Consider the following 23,100-nt stretch of genomic DNA (forward strand, 5'->3'; position numbering starts at 1 on the left):
CTTTAGAAGCATAATGATTTGAGAGCTTTGGGTGATAAAAGTAATCTTTGATAAGATCTTTCTGTACTCTTCCAAACTGATTTCAGTGCTTTTTTTACTCTTTCAAACTAGTACTAAGAATCATAAGCATATCAATCAGAACTAATAATAAAAAATTAAAGAGATATTTTTAAAGATTTTAGGGGAAGTTAACCAATTTACAACTTCAAAATGTACACCTGCTTCAAAAACTGTTACCAATATTTGAGAAACAAATATCACTGGCTCTCACTGTATCTAAGAATTTGGTGACAGAGTATATTCAATTTTAAAATGAATGTCATACACTGTTAAAAGCCTAATTACTTCCTCTTTCTTTCTTACTGGTATAAATCTTCTTAGATCAAGATTTAATTAAGAATTAAGATGAATAAAAACATTTGGGTTAGCAATTAAGATGTTCACATTCCATAACAGAATATCTGAGCTTGAAACTCATCTCTGGCTCTTGATTCCAGTTTCCTGTTAATGCAGATTTTAGGAGGCAGTGGTAACAGCTCAAGTGGTTGGGTTCTTGCCACCCATGTGGGAGACCTGGAATGAGTTCCCAGGTCCCAGCGTCAGTCTTGCCCAGCCCAGTCCTAATTGGTGTGGGCAGTTTGGTGAGTGAACCGATAGATGAAAGCGCACTTGTTCGCTCTCTGTCCCTCTGTCTCTCTCATAAATATATATATATATATATATGTACATATATATATATGTTTTGTTTTTTTTTTTTTTTTGGACAGGCAGAGTTAGACAGTGAGAGAGAGACAGAGATAAAGGTCTTTTTTTCCGTTGGTTCACCTCCCAAGTGGTCGCTATGGCCGGTGTGTTGCGGCCGGCGCACTGCGCTGATCTGAAGCTAGGAGCCAGGTGCTTCTCCTGGTCTCCCATGTGGGTGCAGGGCCCAAGGACCTGAGCCATCCTCCACTGCACTCCCGGGCCACAGCAGAGAGCTGGAATGGAAGAGGAGCAACCGGGACAGAATCTGGCACCCCAACCGAGACTAGAACCCAGGGTGCCGGTGCCATAGGCGGAGGATTAGCCTAGTGAGCCGTGGCGCTGGCCAATATTTTCAAAAACATACATATCTATAGGCATATCTTAAATACTTAACAGTCAACATGTAACAACTCACCAGTGCTGCTTTTCCTGCTGTGGACATCAAATATACCAGATGGAACTTTCACAATGCTATTTCCCCATGCAGGAGGCTCAGTAGCACTCTGAGGTTCTGGACTAGGTTGTGAATGTTTTGCCACAATAGTAGAGATATCACACACCTCTAGAAAAAAAATTTAGAAATTACTCCTATTTTATTCTTATTTTTCCCAGTGGATAGAAACCATATGTTGATTTCATATATTGCATGTATTTTTTTCTCCAAGTCAGAGTGAACACATATCTATTTTATTACTGGTTTATTGTGTATGGTTTACTTTATACCATAAATGTCATCAGTATGTACTAAAATAAATGTTTTATTTTAGCACTTAATAATCCTAACAAGAATTCTTCAGTGAATCAATTAAATGGCTGGCCTTCAGTTCTACTTCCCATAACTTGACTGCTTCTGCTTAACTCTGGAATATAAAATCAGTAACATCATCAGAGAAAATATACTTTTGTGTGGTTTTATGTAAGATAATAGGAAGAACATCTTATGACCATAAGCCAAAATATTCCTCCATGTTCCAACAACAACATGTTCCAACAACAAATCACGTCAACCTTAATGAGTCCTATAAAAATCAGGAAAAGCTTACAATTTTTTAATATTCCAGTAGAAAATAGCTACTTAGATATTTGAAGAACTTACAGTGAAAGAGCATTTTGGAATAAAAGAGACACTGGAATATAATTTTAATGGTTCAGTTTAGTCTTCATTCTTTCACAAATTATTTTTATGAGTTTCATAACTGAATACCTCAATAGGTCACACTTCCCTGAAAAATTAAGGACTTTACCTATATGCTCTCTAAAGATCTCTTAAATTCTAAAATTTACAAACTACCAAAATCTACAATATATAACAACACATGGTATCTTACTATCCAAACCTTGCATTTCTGAAAATTATCACCAAATAATAACAAACTTTTAATTAATATGTACATTTTTCTAAAGAAGACTCAAAAATATCAATACTTAACCTTCTGTTTGCACTTTTGTCTTAGTTATCAACTCTCTTGCTACTTTTACTTCAGGCACATGAATTTTTACATCATCCTTTATAAGTTCATCCTTAGACCCATAGCCTTGGTCAGACTGACCACCTGTTAAAAAAATGTAGGCTTATGTTTGAATATTTTTATATACTTATTTACAATAATCACAGTAATGATGGCTCAAATAATTGGATTCCTGCCACTCTCCTGGGAGACCTGGAGTGACTTTCCAGCTCAATGCACAGTCCATTGTAGGCTCTGGGGATTAAACAAGCAGAAGGGAGCTCTCTGTCTCTCTGTGTCTTCCATATAAATAAAAAACATTTTTTAATCAGTAGAAAATTCCACTCATCTACAATTAAACTTATAGAAGAAGAAGAAAAGACAGCTCACAAACTATTAAGAATATCTTAACACTACTGATACTGAGAAAGAACAATAGAAACAGGAACACCAAAAAGTAAAGACCAGTATACATTTTCAAATTTTTACATAATCCTTAACGATGAGCCTTAATTTCCTTGTCTGTAATTAAAGAGATTTGGACAAGATGTTCTGAAAAGGCTCATATTGGAAAATGTCTATATTTTATAAAGGAAAGAATACTGAATCAAAGACATATATATCAGAGTTGGCGCTGTGGCACAGCAAGTAAAGTCGCCACCTGCAGTGCTGGCATCTCGTAAGGGTTCCAGTTCGAGTCCCGAATGATACCCTTCCAATCCAGTTCTCTGCTAATGTGCCTGGGAAAGCAGTAGAAGATGGCCCAGGTCCTTAGGCCCCTGCACCTGCGTGGGAGACCGGGAAGAGGCACCTGGCTCCTGGCTTCAGATCAGTGCAGCTCCGACTGTTGCAGCCAATTGGGGAGTGACCCAGCAGACAGAAGACCTCTCTCTCTCTGTGTAACTCTGACTTTCAATAAATAAATAAATCTTCAAAACAAACAAAAAACACATACATATCTGCTTACTCCTGCAAAAATGAGGGATGATAATCAGAAAATTATACAAATGGTTGCCTACAAGGGGTTGAAGAAAATAGGACAGAAGGAATAAATAGGAAGGACATTTCCCTAAGTATGGATTATTGTATTATTTTTGGTTTTGAGATACAATATACTTCTACATATTCAAAAAATTAAATGAACCAAAAAAAGAGGGTGATATGGCCCTAAAACTACAAACAGAAGCAAATAAAACCAACTGCATTTCCTATGAATAACATAACCACACTGAAAGGGCAGGGGAGGATCAATCCAAGTAACTTTTGAACACATTATTTTGAGTACATATCCTAAGCCTGGATAGATTTTTTTTTTCTCTCATAAGGGAATGAGTGTGCCAATTCTAAAATTATTGTATGTATGCTATAGGACTGAGCAAATAAGTAAATATAATGATATTGGTGAATATGGTAATGCTATATAACAAGATTTGAGGGAGGCACAACTTACACATTAGTGTGAAAACTCAATCATCACACTTATGAACCACCACAAAAAGGATCTATGAACCACAAAGGATCCTAAATTTTTTAAAATGGATTGTGGAAGGCTAAGAAAAACATTGTAGTGATGATTTGGAATTGTAGATATTTCTAAAATATGTACAGGTGCCGGTGCTATTTTTCAGCGGGTTAACGCCCTGGCCTTAAAAGCACTGGCATCCCATATGGGCACCAGTTCTGATCCAGCTCTCTGCTATGGCCTGGGAAAGCAGTAGAAGATGGCCCAAGTCCTTGGGGCCCTGCACCCGCGTAGGAGACCCAGAGAAGCTCCTGGCTCTGGATCGGCGCAGCTCCGGTTGTTGTGGCCAATTAGGGAGTGAACCAGCGATGGAAGACCTCTCTTTTTTCTGCCTCTCCTCTCTCTGTGTAACTCTGACTTTCCAATAAATAAATAAATCTTTAAACAAAAAATAAAATACGTACAAACACACAATTTTTTTTTTTTTTTGACAGGCAGAGTGGACAGTGAGAGAGAGACAGAGAGAAAGGTCTTCCTTTTGCCGTTGGTTCACCCTACAATGGCCACCGCTGTAGGTGCGCTGCGGCCAGCGCACTGCACTGATCCGATGGCAGGAGCCAGGTGCTTCTCCTGGTCTCCCATGGGGTGCAGGGCCTAAGCTCTTGGGCCATCCTCCACTGTACTCCCTGGCCACAGCAGAGAGCTGGCCTGGAAGAGGGGCAACAGGGACAGGATCGGTGCCCCGACCGGGACTAGAACCCGGTGTGCTGGCACCGCAAGGCGGAGGATTAGCCTAGTGAGCCGGGGCGCCGGCCAATCACACAATTTTTTTATGGTAAGAAAAGTTTAGAAGCAGCAACACCTTGGTAGCAATGAGCATACCTAAAAGCCCAGACCTTCACTTTTTTTTTTTTTTTTTTTTTAACAGGCAGAGTGGACAGTGAAAGAAAGAGACAGGGAGAAAGGTCTTCCTTTTGCCTTTGGTTCACCCTCCAATGGCCGCCACGGCCGGCGCACCGTGCTGATCTGGCAGGAGCCAGGTGCTTCTCCTGGTCTCCCATGTGGGTGCAGGGCCCAAGGACTTGGGCCATCCTCCGCTGCCTTCCCGGGCCACAGCAGAGAGCTGGCCTGGAAGAGGGGCAACCGGGACAGAATCCGGCGCCCCGACCGGGACTAGAACCTGGTGTGCTGGCGCTGCAAGGTGGAGGATTAGTCTATTGAGCCGCGGCGCCAGCCAGACCTTGGCTTTTAAAGTCTGTTTCCCTTTCTGTGATCCTTGAAGAAATGGCTAATTCCAAAGCTCAGGCAGGGGAAAAAAAACAATGAGATAGGAACAATCTGTTGTGTCAGAAAGAGCTCAAAAATATGATCAGGGCATGCCGCAAACAAATAGGAACTAGCTTATAAGAGATCCCACCGTGCAGCGCCGGCACACTGGGTTCTAGTCCCGGTCGGGGCGCTAGATTCTGTCCCAGTTGCCCCTCTTCCAGGCCAGCTCTCTGCTGTGGCCAGGGAGTGCAGTGGAGGATGGCCCAGGTCCTTAGGCCCTGCACCCCATGGGAGACCAGGAGAAGCACCTGGCTCCTGGCTTCGGATCAGCGCGGTGCACTGGCCGCGGCGGCCATTGGAGGGTGAACCAATGGCAAAGGAAGACCTTTCTCTCTGTCTCTCTCTCTCTCACTGTCCACTCTGCCTGTCAAAAATAAAAATTAAAAAAAGAAGAGAGATCCCACTGGCCAACATTGGGATGATTTAACGATTAATTAAGGATAGTAATGGATTATAATCCACTGAATAAAACAGGATAACCATACTGATGATTAACAAATGAAAAATGGAGAAAGGATATTCCTTCATTTTTTCCCAAGTAAGACTGAGAGTTGGCAAAAATCATACTGGTACGTTTAAGAAGGGAAGTATAAAGAAAAGAATATCATCCCAAGGTCTCAGAGTGGTCCCTGACAGAGGGGAAAACAGTTAATTATGTAGAAAGAAACCAGACAACACTGAGACTAGGTGATCAAAATTAACAGCACTGAAGCAGAAACACATTGTGTTTGTCTAGGATTTCATAGAAGAACATAAATCATTGTAGTATGAGGAAGCTTCAGAAAGTTCATGGGAAAATGCATTTAAAAATGGGATTAAGAGATAGAGTTACAGAGAGAGAAGGAGAGACAGAGATCAATCCTCCATCCACTGGTTCACTCCACAGATGTCTGCAATAGCCAGGGCTGAGTCAGGCCAAAGCTAAGAGCCAGGAACTCCATCTGGGTCTCTCACGTGGGGGCAGGGGCCCAAGCACTTGGGCCATCTTCCAATGCTTTCCCAGGCACATCAGCAGGGAGCTGGATCACCAGTGGAGCAGCCAGGACACGAACAGGTGCCCATATAGGATGCCAGTGTCACAAGTGGCAGCTTGAACGTTACATTCCAGTGTCAGCCCCTCCAGGAACTTTTTGAAGCCACCTTGCATATTCCTAATCTGATCATAAGGAAACAGCAGACAAATTTGAATTGAGGGATATTCCACTACCTAACTAAAATGAATTCTTCAAAAAGTTCAGGGCCATGAAAGCTAAACAAAAATTGAGAAACTGTGCCAGGCTGAAAGGGACTAAAGGTGGGGGTTAAAGTATCACAAAGGACATTAGGACAACTGAATATAGAGTATAGAAATAAAACAACAGATCACTGAATTTGGCTATATATGAGAAAACATCACTGACATATTCAAAGGTTAAAGTGTAAAATGTAAATAACCTGCTCAGATGATTTAGGAAAAATAAATAATACGTGTATGTGTTTAGAATGAAAATAAGCAAATGTGACTAAAAAAGCGTGAATCAAGGAAAAAAAGACATTCGGGATATTCTGTATTATCCTTTTTTTTAAATTTAAAATTATTTCAAAATAAAGTTTTCTAAAAGTCTGTTTAAGCTTTAAAGTTCCATAATTAAAATGAAAAATCAGTTACTACAAAATCAGTATTAACAATGTCAAAAAAACAAAACAAAATATGTAGTTCTTCTACTTGCTACCACTTACTACATTGCCACTCAGATTTTTGGGTTTAATATATAACAAAAGAGTTAAAACTTCTTTAAATTCTACTATTTAGATTGACTAACTACTAACTTCAGCTGCTTTTTGATTGGTCTAGTAAAGTAATATGGTAACTTAAGATGGACACTAGACTGAAAATGCAGTAAATTGATTATACCTGGATATGCCCTAAATGACTCAGTATCGGGTACCAAGTGAAAAGATTCCATGAGATAACAGTTAATAAAATGAACAATTTAAATAAGCATCTAGGATGGAAACCTCCAAAAGTATCAAATTACATCACTAGAAGTCCTATGTAGGTGCATAATCACTGTAAACTCAGTATCCGGGATAAAGCCATCTAAAATGCAGCTAAAAAAAAATATATGCAAAAGGGATCCAAAAGTTGAAGAATCTTTATACCAGTTGTCCAGATTAATGGGAGACTTTTTTTTCTCATTAAAGGGCTAAATTATCTTTATAATTAAACAAGCTAAAAACTCTAAAGGAATAAGAGGAAGAGTGTTTATTATCATACACAAGAAGCCCATTTCTTCTACAAGTATTAGGAAAAAGTTTAAGAACAAATAAAACAAGGTAGCTTTAACATGAAAGTCAAAAATTCCTACCTGTTAATTCACAATCAGGATTGTAAATTAGGAAAGCTAATTACAAACAAGATTGTAACCAATAGGCTTATGTGACTTTCAATGATTTACTCATGCCCCTGCACTTATAGGAAGGTAGGTTTAGCACTACAATTCAGCAGACCAATTCTGAAAAGCAGTAACTACCTCAAGAGCTGGAACAATTAATTCTTTAATGTCCACAGTAATTGCCATAGTGATATCTATGCCACAGCATATCACTAGCCATATAGATACTATAAACCAAGCTTAAAACAAGAATTTTAGCAAGGCATAATATATTTAGAAATAAATTAACAAATATGCTTTGCAAACTGGCCATAAGATAATTTTTTAAGACTTTTCAGTAGAGTGTTTATATAATTACATGTATCTAAAGGAGAAAAGCCAAGAAAATGAAAATTGTTTTCAACTTGCAGTACTTAAAATACAACATAGGTCTTTCCCCCACCCTTGCTTGTCAGCAAAATGCAACCTAATAAATGGGGAATTACCTGAAGTAGTTAACATTCAAGGGTAGAATTAATGCACACGTGTATCCATAGCTCCACGTCAAACAAGTCTGTGTGCACCCCACACCATGACAGCCAAGGACAAATGCAGCACCAAGAAACAGCACAGAGCAAAAGCAGAGCAACAAAGAGCAGAGAAAAGGAAACTTCAGTCACTGAGACAAGTTCATCAGAAGCAGCACAGGAATTAAGACTCAGAATTCTTTTCAAAGGAAGGCTTGAGATATTAACAGCAACCACAACCACAACAGCAACAACAACAAAAAAACACAAGAAGGAGGATATGCAACACACATGTATCTACCCAATGTGCTACTTCAATTATACTTATTTTTAACTTCAGAGGACAGAGGTTATGTTCATGGCTACAGACATACAGGTAGCTTCAGTTAGCTTCTTAGATTAAAAAAAAATGTCATTTCAAGTAAACAAAATATCTTTCTCATGATGTATAATTTACTTTCTGCCCTCTTTAATATTCACAAGTTCAAAGCTTGAAGATGTATTTTCCATTTCATAAAAAACATATTTCCAAATTGTCACTAATGTTCAAGTTCATTACCTCACAATTATTCCTATTACAGCACATGCTTTCACAAATTAATGATGAACAAATTCAAAGAAATAGGCTACAGCACTGTGCATAACAATCTGAATTTAATTTTATACCACAGGAAATAAAGAGATGTAACCACAGAGGTATAGTTTCTTTTCTTCTCTTATTAATATACAATATTTTTAAAGTATTTATATTGCACAAACTCAAGAAAAAAAGGAAAGACTTAACATGAGATTAAGTGAAGGGTTAGTAAAATCCAGATTTTAGTACCTGTGCTAGAGTGATTATCAATGGATTCAAGCCTGATTAAGTCTCTGACGAAGACTGTGTGCTCCCCACTGTTAGCATCATTAGAACTATCCACGCTACCATGGCTCACCGTGTCCCCATCACTTCCACTTGTGGCATTCTGAGGAACTAGAGATAAGCACAATGCAGTTCAATAACTCATGCACTGGTAATCTCTGAAACTAAACATTTAGGACCCACAGTTCTTTACAGTTACCAAACACTTTCTAAATGTCTGAAAAAAAACAAAACAATGCAACCTCTGTCTTTATTGATATATGAAAATAAGAACCAGAGTAAGTTTCTTACTTCATATAATTAGAAATTCATAAACTTTATGGTTCTGCAAAAAAGCATCTTTCCAATCACATGTATTACCTGATATTGAAGAGATCTCAGACTTTTGCACAGTCTTTTTAAGTGGCTGCCTAAATTGTGCCAAACCACGTACCACATTCCGTATCTTTGTCCACAAGAAGATACCACTGCGGGTACTGCTAGGCCATGGGCTCTCCAAAACAACCTAAAGCAAAATAAATGTAAACATAATGTTCAATGTTAATATTTTATTTTAAAAATACCTACATATGTGTGTATGTGTGTTTTTGTGTAGATATACACAAATAAGACACACAAAGAATTATACCAGCTAAAAGGTATATGAAAAAATGTTCAACATCACAAATCAGAGAAATGCAAACTAAAATCACAATGAGCTATCAACATATACCTGTTAGAATGAGTATTGTCAAAAAGAAACAAGGTAGGCACCTATGTTTGAATCTCACCTCCACTTCCAATTCTTGCTAATGTATACCCTAGAAGGCAGCAGGAGATGGCTTAAGCACTTGGGTCTCTGCCATCCACATGGGAGACCTGGACTGAATTCCTGGCTCACGGCTTTGGCCTGGTCAAGCCCAGCCCTGGCTGTTGCAAGCATCTGGGGAGTAAACCAGTGGATGGAAGATTTCTGTCTCTGACTCTTTCTCTGCCTCTTAAATCTTAAATATCAATAAATGAAATCTTTAAAAAATAAAGCCAGCATTATGGCCCAGCAGGATAGGCTCTGTTTGCAATGCTGGTATCCCAAGAGGAGTTCCAGTGCAAGTCCAAACTGCCCTGCTTCCGATTCAGTTCCTGCCATATACCTGGGAAGGCAGTGGCTCCTGCCACTCATGTGAAAGACCTGGATGGAATTCCTGGCTCCTGGCTTCAGCCTGGCCCAGACTTGGATGTTTGTGGCCACTGGGGGAGTGAATCAGCAGACAGAAGATCTCTTTCTGTCTCTCCTCTTTATAATTCTGTCTTTCAAATAATTAAATCTTAAAAAAATAGTAATTACCAAATGATCTTATAATCCTAATTCTGGGAATATATCCAAAGGAAGTAAAATCAGGATGTCAAAGATATACTCTTTGACTGTACTCTTATTTTCACTGCAGTGTTATTCTCAATAGCCAAGATACAAAATCAACCCAATCTAAGTACACATTAACAGATGAATGGATAAAGAAAATGTGATATTTATATATAATGGAAATTTATCCAGCCTTTAAAAAGAAGAAAATCCTATGATTTGTGATAATATTAAATAAACCTGAAGGACCTTATGTTCAGTGAAATCAGATGCAGTAATATAAATACCACATAATCTCACTTATATGTAGAATCTAAAAAAACCTGAAATCATAGAAGCAGAGAGTAGAATAATAGCTACCAGGGGCTTCTGGGGATGGGGGGATGTGGGTTGAGGAGATGTTGGTCAAATGGTACAAAATTTCAGTTATAAAGATGGAATAAATTCAAGAAATCAATTTGTACAACATGGTAATTATAGTTAATTGTCTATTATTTTGAAAATCACTGAGTAGACTTTAAGTGTTCTCATCACAAACATAGCCTTTAAGTGTTCTCATCACAAAACATAGTTAAGTATGTGAGGCAACACATATGTTAATTAGCTAGATAGGAAATTCCAGAATGTATATATATATATATATTTCAAAGCATGCTATTGTTATACCTAACAAATAACTACAATTTTTATTTGTCAATAAGGGAAAAAAGAGCTCTACCCCAAAGTCTCCCCTCCTAAGAGAAGTTTCCCAAATAATAAAAGGTAGAAAAATATTATCTAAGGTAATCCTACTTACCTTATTATAGTAACCATAAGTAATAGCATTTGGCTTTATCTTAGCAGTTTTCATTTCAAATAAGACTCTCACTGCTAAAACAGGATGACCCCAAAGTCCACAAAGCTGCATTACTACACGATAGCACACCTAATAAAAAAAACAAATCACCAGTAGTTAGCATATTAACCTACCAGAGTTTTGTACAGATAGTGTAATTACTTAATTATTTTCATAACATTATTAAACACTTTTATCTCCTTTGCTCTGGTTTGAACATCTTAGTAAACTATTTTTTTTTTTAAGGTTTATTTATTTATTTGAAAGACAGTTACAGAGAGGCAGAGGCAGAGGCAGAGAGAGAGGGCTTGCATCCACTGGTTCACTCCCCAAATGGCCACAATGGCCGGAGCTGGGCCAATCTGAAGCCAGGAGCCAGAAGCCTCTTCCAGGTCTCCCATGTGGGTGGCAAGGCCTCAAGGACTTGGATTCTTCCACTGCTTTCCCAGGCCATAGCAGAGAGCTGGATCAGAAATGGAGCAGCCAGGACATGAACTGGTGCCCATATAGGATGCTGGCACTGCAGGCAGCAGCACTACCGGCTATGCCACAATGCTGGACCCAGTAAACTAATTTTTTAAAATCTATTCCATGGAGCACATGTTTGGAGCAGCAGTTAAGACACTCTTGGGATACCAGCATCCCATGTCAGAATGTTCAGTTCAGGTACTGACTCTGCTTCCAACCCAGCTTTCTGCTAATGTGTGCTCTGAGACACAGCAGGTAATGGCTCAAGTACTGGGGTGTTTGCCATCCACAGGGGCAATATGGGTTGAGTTCCCGGCTCTTGAGTTTGGACTGGAGCAATCCTGGCTGTTGGAAGCATTTGGGGGAGTGAATCAGCAGACGGAAGATCTCTCTCTGGCTATCTGTCTCTGTATCTCTCTGCTCTTCAAATACAATGTAAATATATTTTAAAAAAAAACTATTCACTAGTGCAAAATATCAGTATTAAATGCCTCTGTGTACATGTCTATACACAGTAATGCACAAGTATTGAATATACACAGTAATAACTATTACTCCTAATTTGAGAATAAATTAATTTCTAAAATAAAATGCAATTAAAATAGCTCTCTTCCCAATCACTCTGCTTTATATGCCATGTCAAAGGAACTAACTATATCACCTCCATTATGCCTGTAAAACAAACAAGATTTATAAACTCATGTCTTAAAAAGAATGAGAATAAAGTTAAACACTCTCTATTATTATTAGCAAAGACTTTTCATTGTAAATTTCAACCTGTTTCTAAACATCACTTGCAATTATCTTAAAAAAAATAATTTTTAGAGGCTGGTGGCACAGTGGGTTAAAGCCCCAGTCTGCAATGCTGGCATCCCATATGGGCGTCAGTTTGAGTCCCGGCTGCTCCACTTTCAATCTAGCTCTCTGCTGGAACCTGGGAGAGCAGTAGAAGACGGCTCAAGTCCTTGGGCCCCTGTACCCAAATGGGAGACCAGGAAGAAGCTTCTTGGCTCCTGGCTTCAGATCAGTTCAGCTCTGGCTGTTACAGTCATTTGGGGAGTGAACAAACAGATAGAAGACCTCTCCCTTTCTCTCTCTGGCTCTGCCTCTGTCTAACTCTTTCAAATAAATAAAATAAATCTTAAATAAAAATAAATAATTTTTAAAGGAAAAAGAGCAAATCAGTAAGTGTCCAAGTTTCTTCAACAATCAACTATATATCATAACCTACCCCTCAGGATGGTACTGAGGCTTAGAAGAGATGTATAGCATTTTCATGTAATACATGCATAAAAATGCCTAATGCTTACTATGAGCCAGCATTTTATGTGTTTTTAACTAATTTAACCTTCAAATTATCCTTATGAGGAAGGTTCTATTATTATCTGTATCACTGGTTCTCCAGGGTAATTTTCTTCTCCAGGGGATGTTTGGCAATGAGATATTTGATTGTCATCACTTGTAGGGGAAAGTGCTATTGGTGACTGGTAGTTAAGAGGCCAGGGATGTTGCTAAACGTTATTCTTTGCACAAGACCATCCCCCACGATAAGCTATGGTCCAAAATGTGACTGGTTCCAAAGTTGAGAAACTAGGAGCTATATTTTCATATGAATTATCTGAAACACAAACAGTTTATGTATTTCATACATAGCACACAGGTCCTTAGCGGAAAGCCACTTACTAAAAGCTTATTCTCGGCCGGCGCCATGGCTCAACAGGCTAATCCTCCGCCTTGCGGCGCCGGCACACCGGGTTCTAGTCCCGGTCAGGGCACCGATCCTGTCCCGGTTGCCCCTCTTCCAGGCCAGCTCTCTGCTGTGGCCAGGAAGTGCAGTGGAGGATGGCCGAAGTGCTTGCGCTCTGCACCCCATGGGAGACCAGGAGAAGCACCTGGCTCCTGCCATCGGATCAGCGCGGTGCGCCGGCCGCAGCGCGCTACCGCGGCGGCCATTGGAGGGTGAACCAACGGCAAAAGGAAGACCTTTCTCGCTGTCTCTCTCTCACTGTCCACTCTGCCTGTCAAAAATAAAAAAAAATAAAAAAATAAAAAAAGCTTATTCTCTATCTATTACTTATTAAGGCTATATTAAAAAAATGAACTCAATAATATTTTCTATTTGCCAAGGGTAAGCAATCTGGTTTAAGTAAGGTCTCTGCTTAATTCCAAAGTGATAATCTTAAAGTAATTATATATAAAGAGCACACCTTAAAGCAACTGAGACCTAAAATTTTTTAAAAATAAGATTTCTAATAATAATGGCATAGGGCATTTGGTGCAGAAGCTGTCAACCTTTGGGACACCCACATCCCATACTAGAGTGCCTGGTTTGAGTCCTGGCTATTCTGCTTCCAATCCAGCTTTCTACTAATGCACACCCTAGGAGGCAGCAAGTGATAGTTCAAGTACTTGGGTCTCTCCCATCTACATGGAAGACTCACATGGAGTTCTGGGCTCCTGGGTTTGGCCTGGCCAGCCCTGACAGTTGCAGGCATTTGGGAAGTGAACCATTGGATAGAAGATCTCTCTCTACGTCTCTCTTTCAAATAGAAGTTAAAATAAAATTTAAAAACAATTGTAAAGATTTATAATAATATTTATTTATAATAACTCAATCTGTTATACTTGCCTCATCTAGTGGGTCCACGTCTGTTTTCCTCATCTTAATTAGTACATCATATGCCTGTTGAAGTGCTTTAACCTTAGGATGAGAAACTCTAACATAGGCTGGGAGACAAATAAACCATAAACTGTAACAATGACTGAACAGACATTTAGCCCATTGTGGAGGGTTTGTATAACATCTCTTTGCCAATTTATGAGCTGTTTTTATCTCCTAAGAAGAGAATAAATAAAATATTATGGTAAGTACAAAAATTCATTAGAGTGGAAGAAGTGAAAAAGAAAAAAGAAAAACAGAAAGTTTGAACCTAAAATCAAGTATTTCTCAGTTTTACTTCTTTTGAATGGCTTACTATTCAGTGCCACATGCTTCCCTGAACATTCATTTACAGTAACATACGTATATCCAGACTAAAAATCCCTTAACAGCAACAACCATTCATATTTTACAAAGTAATGGCTAATAAGATATCCTTCATACAGAAGGCACTAATTTAATCATTTATACCTTATGAGTTCTTCCATTCTACTCTTGAAAAGCAATATTCTTTTCACTCTTTTTCCCTGCTAAGGTTTCCAATGCCTAAGGATGGGGAACATCCAGGCTGCAGGCTATATAAGGCCTGCAAAATCATTTGGTCTGACTCTGCTAAGGCAATCACAGATAGGACTTGAAATTCAATAAATCTATAGCAGCCTAATTTTTAGGTTGATAACTTTATAAGGCCCACAAATGATGCTTTAAATATCCAAATGGTCCTTGGCAGAGAAAAGGTTTTCCATATCTCCTAGACTATTTCCTACCAAATTTCCATGTTACAATCTCTGTTAATTCCATTATTGATTAGAAGATCAGAGACTTTACAATTTACTGAGCTGATAGTAATGCTTTTTATTTTTTATTTTTAACTCGGATTTAGGTGGAAGACAAACTATCAAAATCATCTGCTGATCTTTCTGCTATGGCCTGGGAAAGCAGTGGAAGATGGCCCAAGTGCTTGGTTCCCTGCATCCACATGGGAGACCTAGAAGCAGCTTCTGGTCCTGGCTTCAGATTGGTCCAGCTCCAACCATTGTGGAAATCTGGGGAGTGAACCAGTAGATGGAACATCTCCATCTCTCTTTCTCTCTCTCTCTCTGTCTCTGTCTCTTCCTCTCTGTAACTCTATGTCTCAAATAAGTAAATCTTTGGCCGGCGCCGTAGCTTAACAGGCTAATCCTCCGCCTTGCGGCGCCGGCACACCGGGTTCTAGTCCCGGTTGGGGCGCCAGATTCTATCCCGGTTGCCCCTCTTCCAGGCCAGCTCTCTGCTATGGCCCGGGAAGGCAGTGGAGGATGGCCCAAGTGCTTGGGCCCTGCACCCCATGGGAGACCAGGAGAAGCACCTGGCTCCTGGCTTCGGATCGGCGGGATGCGCCGGCCGCAGCGGCCATTGGAGGGTGAACCAACGGCAAAGGAAGACCTTCCTCTCTGTCTCTCTCTCTCTCACTATCCACTCTGCCTGTCAAAAAAAAAAAAAGAAAGAAAGAAAGAAAAAAATAAATAAGTAAATCTTTAAAAAAATCATCTGCTGAGGCAGGCAACTGGCACAGTTAGGGTACCACTTGGGACACCTGGGTTAGAGACCCTTGGTAGAGTCCCAGCTCTGCTTCTCCAGCTTCTCACTAATGTGCACTCTGGGAAGAGCATGTGACAGCTCAAATAGTTGGCACTCTGCCTCCCACATGTGAGACCAGGATTAAACTCCTGGTTCCTAGCTGTGGGGCTGGGTCACCAGCCCCAGCTGTTGGCTGCATTTCAGCAGTGAACTGGTGGATGAGAAATCTCTCTGTAGGTCGGCTGGTCAGTCTGTCTGTCTCTTTGCCTTTAAAATAAATAAAATAAACATCTTAAATAAAAAAAATCTGGGGCTGGTGCTACAGCTCAATGGCTTAAAGGTGTGTCTTGCAGTGCCGGCACCTCATATGAGCACTTGTTCAAGTCCTGGCTGCTCCATTTCTGATCCAGCTCCCTGCTAATGCACCTGGGAAAGCAGCGGAGGATGGCCCAAATGCTTGGGCCCCTGCACTCATGTGGGAAACCTGGAAGGAGCTCCTGGCTCCTAACTTCAGCCTGGCCCAGTCCTGGCTGTTGCAGACATGTGGGGAATGAACCACTGAGGAGTGAACCAGCAGATGGAAGGTCTCTCTCTGTCTCTACTTCTCTTTCTCTCTTTAACTCTACCTTTCAAATAAATAAAAAAAATTTTAAAGAAAAAAAGGGCTGGGTGATGTAGTGGGTAAAGTCACCGCTTTAGATAATGCTGGCATCCTATAAAGGTGCCGGTTCAAGTCCTAGCCACTTCACTTCCAATCCAGTTCTCTGTTAATGGCCTGGGGAAAGCAGCAGCAGATGGCCCACTACTACCACCCATGTGAGAGACCCAGATGATGCTCCTGGCTCTCCAGGCTTCAGCCTGACTCAGCCCTAGGGAGTGAATCAGTGGATAGACGATCAATCTCTCTCTCTCTCGCCTACCTCTCTAACTCTGACTTTCTTTTTTTCTTTCTTTTTCTTTTTTTTTTTTTTTTCACTAACTCTGACTTTCAAATAACTAAATCAATCTTTAAAAAAAGAAAAAAGTCATCTGGCTGAGCTTTAACAAAATGTATTATTTAATAAAATACATGTTCCTAGAAACTACAGAGCCTTCCAGATACATCAGTTTGCCATTAGTATACTCTGTGCATAGATTTCTCTGCTGGGATGCACTCTAAATGAAAGGTCTTAGGGTACTAATTTCATTTCTGAGCTTTATCTCCACGGTCCCTGAGGTATATTTTAAGATATATTTCCTTGTTTTTCTAAGGTCATAAGTCCCTTTTCTTCCCCACCTGGAGGTGGGGGAAGGGAAGAAAGCTGCTGAAAATTATATTTAGAGGCTGAGTAGCAAATTTCTCTCATTTTAGAAACTTGCCTTTATTAAGCTGGTAACAGGGATACCTCTAGACTTGTAGGGAATGGATGGTAAAATCTGAACTAAGAATTTTGTTCTGATATTTTCCATGCCTTAAAAATACCCAAAATGTCAACATATATAAAAGATACTTGATTTTAACTCATACTTAGACATAGCTTAGATCTTTATACCTAAATCACATACAGGAACAAAGAAAGATGTCTAGGTTATCTTCAGTTAACTCCCTAGAATGAAGTATTTGGTAGAAAGTATATTTACATCAGTCACTAGGGAAAATCAGAACTACAATGAGATATGACATAATGCCCTCTAGATGGCTATACTCAAGAAGATAGGCAAATGGCAAGAAATGACAGGGATAATAGAAAATTGAAAACCTCATACACTGCTGGTGGAAATATAAAAATGGTGTAGCCACTTTGGAAAAGAGCCTAGCAATAAGATATATATATTCCTTCAAAGTTAAAAACAGAGTTGCCAAATGACACAGCAGTTCTGTCCCCAGATATATACCCCAAAGAAATGAAAATACACATCCACTTGTACACAAATGTTCATAGATGCATTATTCATAATAGCTAAAAGATAGGAACCATCTATATGATCATGAATAAATCAATACTGGTGTTTCCATACAATGGAATATTTATTACTTAGTAATGTAAACAAATGAAGTACTAACACGCTACAACATGGATGATCTTTAAAAATATTGTTCTAAGGCCGGTGCTGTGGCTCAATAGGCTAATCCTCTGCCTTGCGGCGCCGGCACACTGGGTTATAGTCCCGGTCGGGGCGCCGGATTCTGTCCCAGTTGCCCCTCTTCCAGGCCAGCTCTCTGCTATGGCCCGGGAGTGCAGCAGAGGATGGCCCAAGTTCTTGGGCCCTGCACCCCATGGGAGACCAGTAGAAGCATCTGGCTCCTGCCTTCGGATCAGCGCAGTGCACCGGCCATAGCGCACCGGCCGCGGCGGCCATTGGAGGGTGAACCAACGGCAAAGGAAGACCTTTCTCTCTGTCTCTCTATCTCTGACTGACCACTCTACCTGTCCAAAAAAAAAAAAAAAAAAAATTTGTTCTAAGTGACAGAAGCCAATCAAAAAGGAACATTTATTATATAATTATACTTATATGAAATGCCCAGAATAGTCAAATCTGTAGAGATAAAAACAGATCACTGATTACCTAAAGCTGTGGGGGATAGAGCAATTGGGAGTTAACAGCTAAAGAATACAGGTTTTCTTTCTGGGACACTGAAAATGTTCTAAAATTAATCATATTGGTGGTTTGCACAATGCTGTAAAAATAGTAAAAGGCATTGAACTGTATAATTTAAAAGGGGGGCCAGCGCCATGGCTCAATAGGCTAATCCTCTGCCTAGTGGCACTGGTACACTGGGTTCTAGTCCCGGTCGGGGCGCTAGATTCTGTCCCAGTTTCCCCTCTTCCAGGCCAGCTCTCTGCTGTGGCCCGGGAGTGCAGTGGAGGATGGCCCAAGTGCTTGGGCCCTGCACCCCATGGGAGACCAGGAGAAGCACCTGGCTCCTGCCTTCGGATCAGCGTGGTGCACTGGCCGCAGCGCGCTGGCCACGGCGGCCATTGGAGGGTGAACCAACGGCAAAGGAAGACCTTTCTCTCTGTCTCTCTTTCTCTCACTGTCCACTCTGCCTGTCAAAAAATTAAAAAAATAAAAATTTAAAAGGGTAAACTGTATCACATGTGAATTCTACCTCAATAAAGTTGATTTTAAAAAGTATATTTGATTCCCAAGAATTCTTAAAGCATAAACAGAGGCATTCAAAAATTTCAGCGTATACATATTAAGCTGGGCTGTAGGAAATCTCATTTAATTCAATAGCAACCATACCTTATCTTGAAATGGTTGCTGTGGCAATACTACAACTATGAGTTGCAATCACATACATATATTTTACATTTTAAATTGAGACATATTAGATAAAGAATATCTGACCTGTTTAGTTCTCTTAGCCATGAGAGCTGGACTGTTTGTAATGCTATTCCCAGTAGGGTGTCTACTAAAACAAAGTTTCAACTCCTGTGGCCTGTCAAAAAGCTTAAGGTCCAGTCTTGGAAAGTATTTGTAACTAAAATAAAAAGCAAAAACAGAGTTGCTGATTTAAAATACATTAACTCTTCATATTATTCCAGTATTTAGGTAAATATTTCTAAACCTCAAATAGCACTCAACATTCTTTAAAATAGTCTTTAAAATCTTCACATAGAAAAAACAGACTACCTACATGGCAATTCTGGCTCCTCCCCAAACTACTTGCTATTTCCAACCAATCCCTGGAAAACAGAAAACCTTGATATTCTAGTTAACACAGGAATTAACAACCCTTTCAAAAGAATGTATATGTTCAATGATAATTTATCTTAAAAAAAAAAAGTAGTATATTTAGTAATTTAAGCTGTTCTTCATAAAATTTCCTTGCATTGGTATTTCAAAGAATAAAACTATTTTGATTCTAGGAATGTATCATAATTTAAGCAATTCCTCATTCTTGTACACTATTAATTTTTGCAATTAAATATCTTTGCTTATATATCATTGTGGATACTTTTGCTAATTTCTTAAAATGAACACCCACTCAATAAAAAAGGCTGGTACATCAATATTTATGAAGAGAATTAGAATTATTATAATCACTACCAAATTCTTTCCAGAAAGATTGTACTTATCTAACCTCTAACAACTAGCATAAAGCATAACCTATCCTCATTCTAAAAAGCTAAAAATGTTTGTACTCATCATTTTGCTTTGTTATTTCTTCGAATATCAGAAAAGCCTAATATATTTGACTCCAAATTTCTACTCATAAATTTATCTACCTATTTTCTCTGGAAGATACTGCCTTTCCCTGTCTGATGCTTTCTTGTTTCTCAATTCTTGGATGCTAACTTAGAGTAATTAAGCAAAATTTTTTAAAAATTATAATAATATAAAGCCAAAATAATTTTTAGCCAAATCACTCAATCCCAGATGTATACTCTTTATTCTTACGTAGTTCTGGTGAGGTTATACATGGGTTACCTATTTTGGTAAGATTATGTACCAATTCCTTATTTTAGGAAGGTATTTATTTTACTTTTAAGAATTCTCTCAGGAATATACCTGAGAAAATAACTGTGTATATCCACAAAGACATAGATGACAAGGAACTGGAAACAAATTCACACAAAAGTAATCAAATAAATCATAATAAACATCATTAAAAATATTAAATCTCATGGACAACTGCTCAGACTACTAAAAGCAAATACAGATTACAAAAAAATATGTAACAAGATGAACTCATAAATAAAATATATGCACACATACAACCAAACAATACATAAATATACACAATTCTTAAATGACATAGCAGTGGCATGAAAACAATGTTAGATTTCTAATTTTCTCAACTTATTATGTTAATGGTAAACAATAAAATTACAATTTCTTCAAAGATTCTCAATCTAAATCTTATTCTTTAAGTCTTTTCTTAAAAAGATGATTTCTAATCTTCTACTTTAAGTTTTCTCTGTTACTAATATTCATAACCTCCCAAAGGGAGAGGGAAACCTTAAAGAAGTGAATATTTTCTGCTTCAAAACTGAAATTTTTAAAGAAATTTATTCTTTAAATGGCTAAACATTTAGGGGAATAATGACCAACACCTGCCTTCCAATAAGTCCATCCAATTTTTACATTACAATACCTGATGATTTCTCCCTAAAACATTCATCTCCAATAATTTACTAAATATTGAAAATGATCTTAACAAATGATAACTATACTTATCTACTACCAATCACACACACACACACAAAGTTGCGCCAAATAGCTCTTTTAAGAAATTCCTAATACCTGTACTTTGCTGACAGGTCCTTTCCATCATCAGGAGGTGGCTCTGGTGGCATTACAAACACAGTGTGCTCACTTTTCTGTGAATCATCTAGTTCTATTAATTTGGTATCTTCTGTTGAATCAAAATCACTCTGAAAATAATGATTTTTTCCAATTAATCTGCACATAAGCAAGATCTAATTCTGAAATTTAAATGTTGTCAAAGAAAAAAAATACCTTATCTGTTTTCTCTGTGCCTTTATCAGGAAACAACTAGAAGAACAAACGAGATGCTTAGTGAAAGCATGTTCAAATTTTTATTGTAAGTTCTTATTTAAAAAAAAAACTATCATTTTTCATTACCAAAGTATACACAATGGATTCAGACATATATAAATATTTACCATTTATTTATTTATTTTCAAAGTCTGAGTTACAGAGAGGGAGAAGCAAAGAGAGAGAGGGACTGATTTTCCATCCACTGGTTCACTCCCCAAATGGCCACAACAGTCAGGGCTGGGCCAGGCCGAAGTGAGAAGCAAAAAGCCAGAAGCCAGAAACCAGGAGCCAGGAGCTTCATCCGCGGTCTCCCACAAAGGTCCAAACTCTTAAGCCTTCTTACACTGCATTTCTCAGGCCATTAGCTGGGAGCTGGATTGGATGTGGAGCAACTGGGACGTGAACTGGCGCCCACACCTGGCATCACAGGTTGCAGCTTTACCTGCTAACTTTGCTGTCCCCCGCAATGTATTTTTAGATACTATACTCTAAGGCAAAAACAGGAGATTTCTCCTGAGGCTATTATGACAAAAAATAATTTATTTTGATGAGCCATCTTTTGTTAGTGAATAAGACTTATGAAAGAGAAAAACTAGCTATATGTGGTAAAAAGAAAGGAATCCTCACAGGCAGTGATGGCGGTTAGGGGGACGTGGTGCAGTGGTTAAAATGTCCCTTGGGGGCCGGCGCCATGGCTCACTAGGTTAATCCTCCACCTACGGCGCCGGCACACCGGGTTCTAGTCCCGGTTGGGGCGCCGGATTCTCTCCCGGTCGCTCTTCTTCCAGGCCAGCTCTCTGCTGTGGCCCAGGAGTGCAGTGGAGGATGGCCCAAGTGCTTGGGCTCTGCACCCCATGGGAGACCAGGAGAAGCACCTGGCTCCTGGCTTCAGATCAGCGCACTAGCCGCAGCGGCCATTGGCAGGTGAACCAACGGAAAAATGAAGACCTTTCTCTCTGTCTCTCTCTCACTGTCCACTCTGCCTGTCAAAAAAAAAAAAAAAAATGTCACTTGGGACACATATCCCACATCAACATTTCTGGTTCAAGTCCCAGTTCCTCCACTTCCCATCCAGCTTCCTGCTAATGTATACCCTAGGAAGCAGCAAATGCTGGCTCAAGCCCCTGGGTTCCTGCCACCCACATGGGAGACCCAGTATGAGCTCCCAGCTCTTGAGTTCTGTTTGACCCAGCCCTGGCTGTTGTGAGCATTTGAGAAAAGGATAGTGGATGGAAAATCACTGTCTGTGTCTCTGTCTCTCTGCTTTTCAAATAAAATGAAAATAAATATAATAAAAATGAATGATATAGCTAAGAAAAAAATGACATAGTCCACTATATAAATGAAAATAAAACTAACTAAATAAAACCATGTGCCCTAATTTTAAAAAATACCACAAAGGAAAATTATTCTTAAATATTAAGCCAAAATCTGTAACATATACTACAGCCACCATATATTGTCTCCTTCAAATTACTTTGAGCTAACAATGATGATTATACAGATAAGCTAAGCTGTTTTTTCAACAGTGATACATGATAAATTTTTACCTTTTCTATGCAGTCATCAAAAAATGCAAATCCAGTATCTTTATCACTTACAAAACTACATTCTTCAATGAAACGAATAAAAATCTGTGTTTTAGTTAAAAGGGTATAGAATTTTGTATAGGCACGATCTCGACTTTTCAGAAATCCTGAAAACAAAATTGTAATTAAATTCAAATTTTGAAGTGAAATTAGAAATTGAAGATTTTAAATTTATAATCATATTAGACTCACCTTAATCCGTGTTTACAGGAGCTTTCACTAATCATATATAGTTCTTTCTGCTTCAATCAACTACTAAAACAACTTATACCATTAAGCTTTTCACTAACATCTGAATCCCCTAGGAGGAACTTTTTCATACTCTGTGCACTCTTGAGCCAATCATCAATGTCCATGACTGTGTTCCTCCTTTGCAATGTGACCAGATCATTATTCCTTCTATTACCTTATAAAAATTTCTGTCTGGGGTTGGC

At 39.0% G+C, this 23,100-nt stretch overlaps 1 protein-coding gene and 1 non-coding gene across 7 annotated transcripts in view; both read right to left on the reverse strand.

The window, feature by feature from the left end:
- Window positions 1–23,100, reverse strand: part of DENND4C (DENN domain containing 4C) — a 126,352-nt gene that overhangs the window by 30,168 nt on the left and 73,084 nt on the right. For 2 of the 6 annotated variants that reach the window (XM_062208145.1, XM_062208151.1), the window contains 10 exons: window positions 22,628–22,773; window positions 21,036–21,071; window positions 20,820–20,950; window positions 18,921–19,053; window positions 13,998–14,204; window positions 10,862–10,990; window positions 9,087–9,231; window positions 8,691–8,837; window positions 2,175–2,297; window positions 1,160–1,306 (listed from right to left, as the gene is read on the reverse strand). In XM_062208145.1, the coding sequence (XP_062064129.1) occupies window positions 1,160–1,306; window positions 2,175–2,297; window positions 8,691–8,837; window positions 9,087–9,231; window positions 10,862–10,990; window positions 13,998–14,204; window positions 18,921–19,053; window positions 20,820–20,950; window positions 21,036–21,071; window positions 22,628–22,773 (1,344 nt within the window). The remainder of the gene's footprint in view (window positions 1–1,159; window positions 1,307–2,174; window positions 2,298–8,690; window positions 8,838–9,086; window positions 9,232–10,861; window positions 10,991–13,997; window positions 14,205–18,920; window positions 19,054–20,819; window positions 20,951–21,035; window positions 21,072–22,627; window positions 22,774–23,100) is intronic. The other 4 variants (XM_062208147.1, XM_062208148.1, XM_062208146.1 and 1 more) reach the window with 4 other exon arrangements.
- Window positions 3,584–3,694, reverse strand: LOC133772112 (small nucleolar RNA U13). The gene has a single exon (XR_009867737.1). It is a non-coding gene; the product is annotated as a small nucleolar RNA U13 (small nucleolar RNA).

The sequence above is a fragment of the Lepus europaeus genome, chromosome 12 (assembly GCF_033115175.1).
Source record: "Lepus europaeus isolate LE1 chromosome 12, mLepTim1.pri, whole genome shotgun sequence".
NCBI classification, from domain to species: Eukaryota; Metazoa; Chordata; class Mammalia; order Lagomorpha; family Leporidae; genus Lepus; species Lepus europaeus.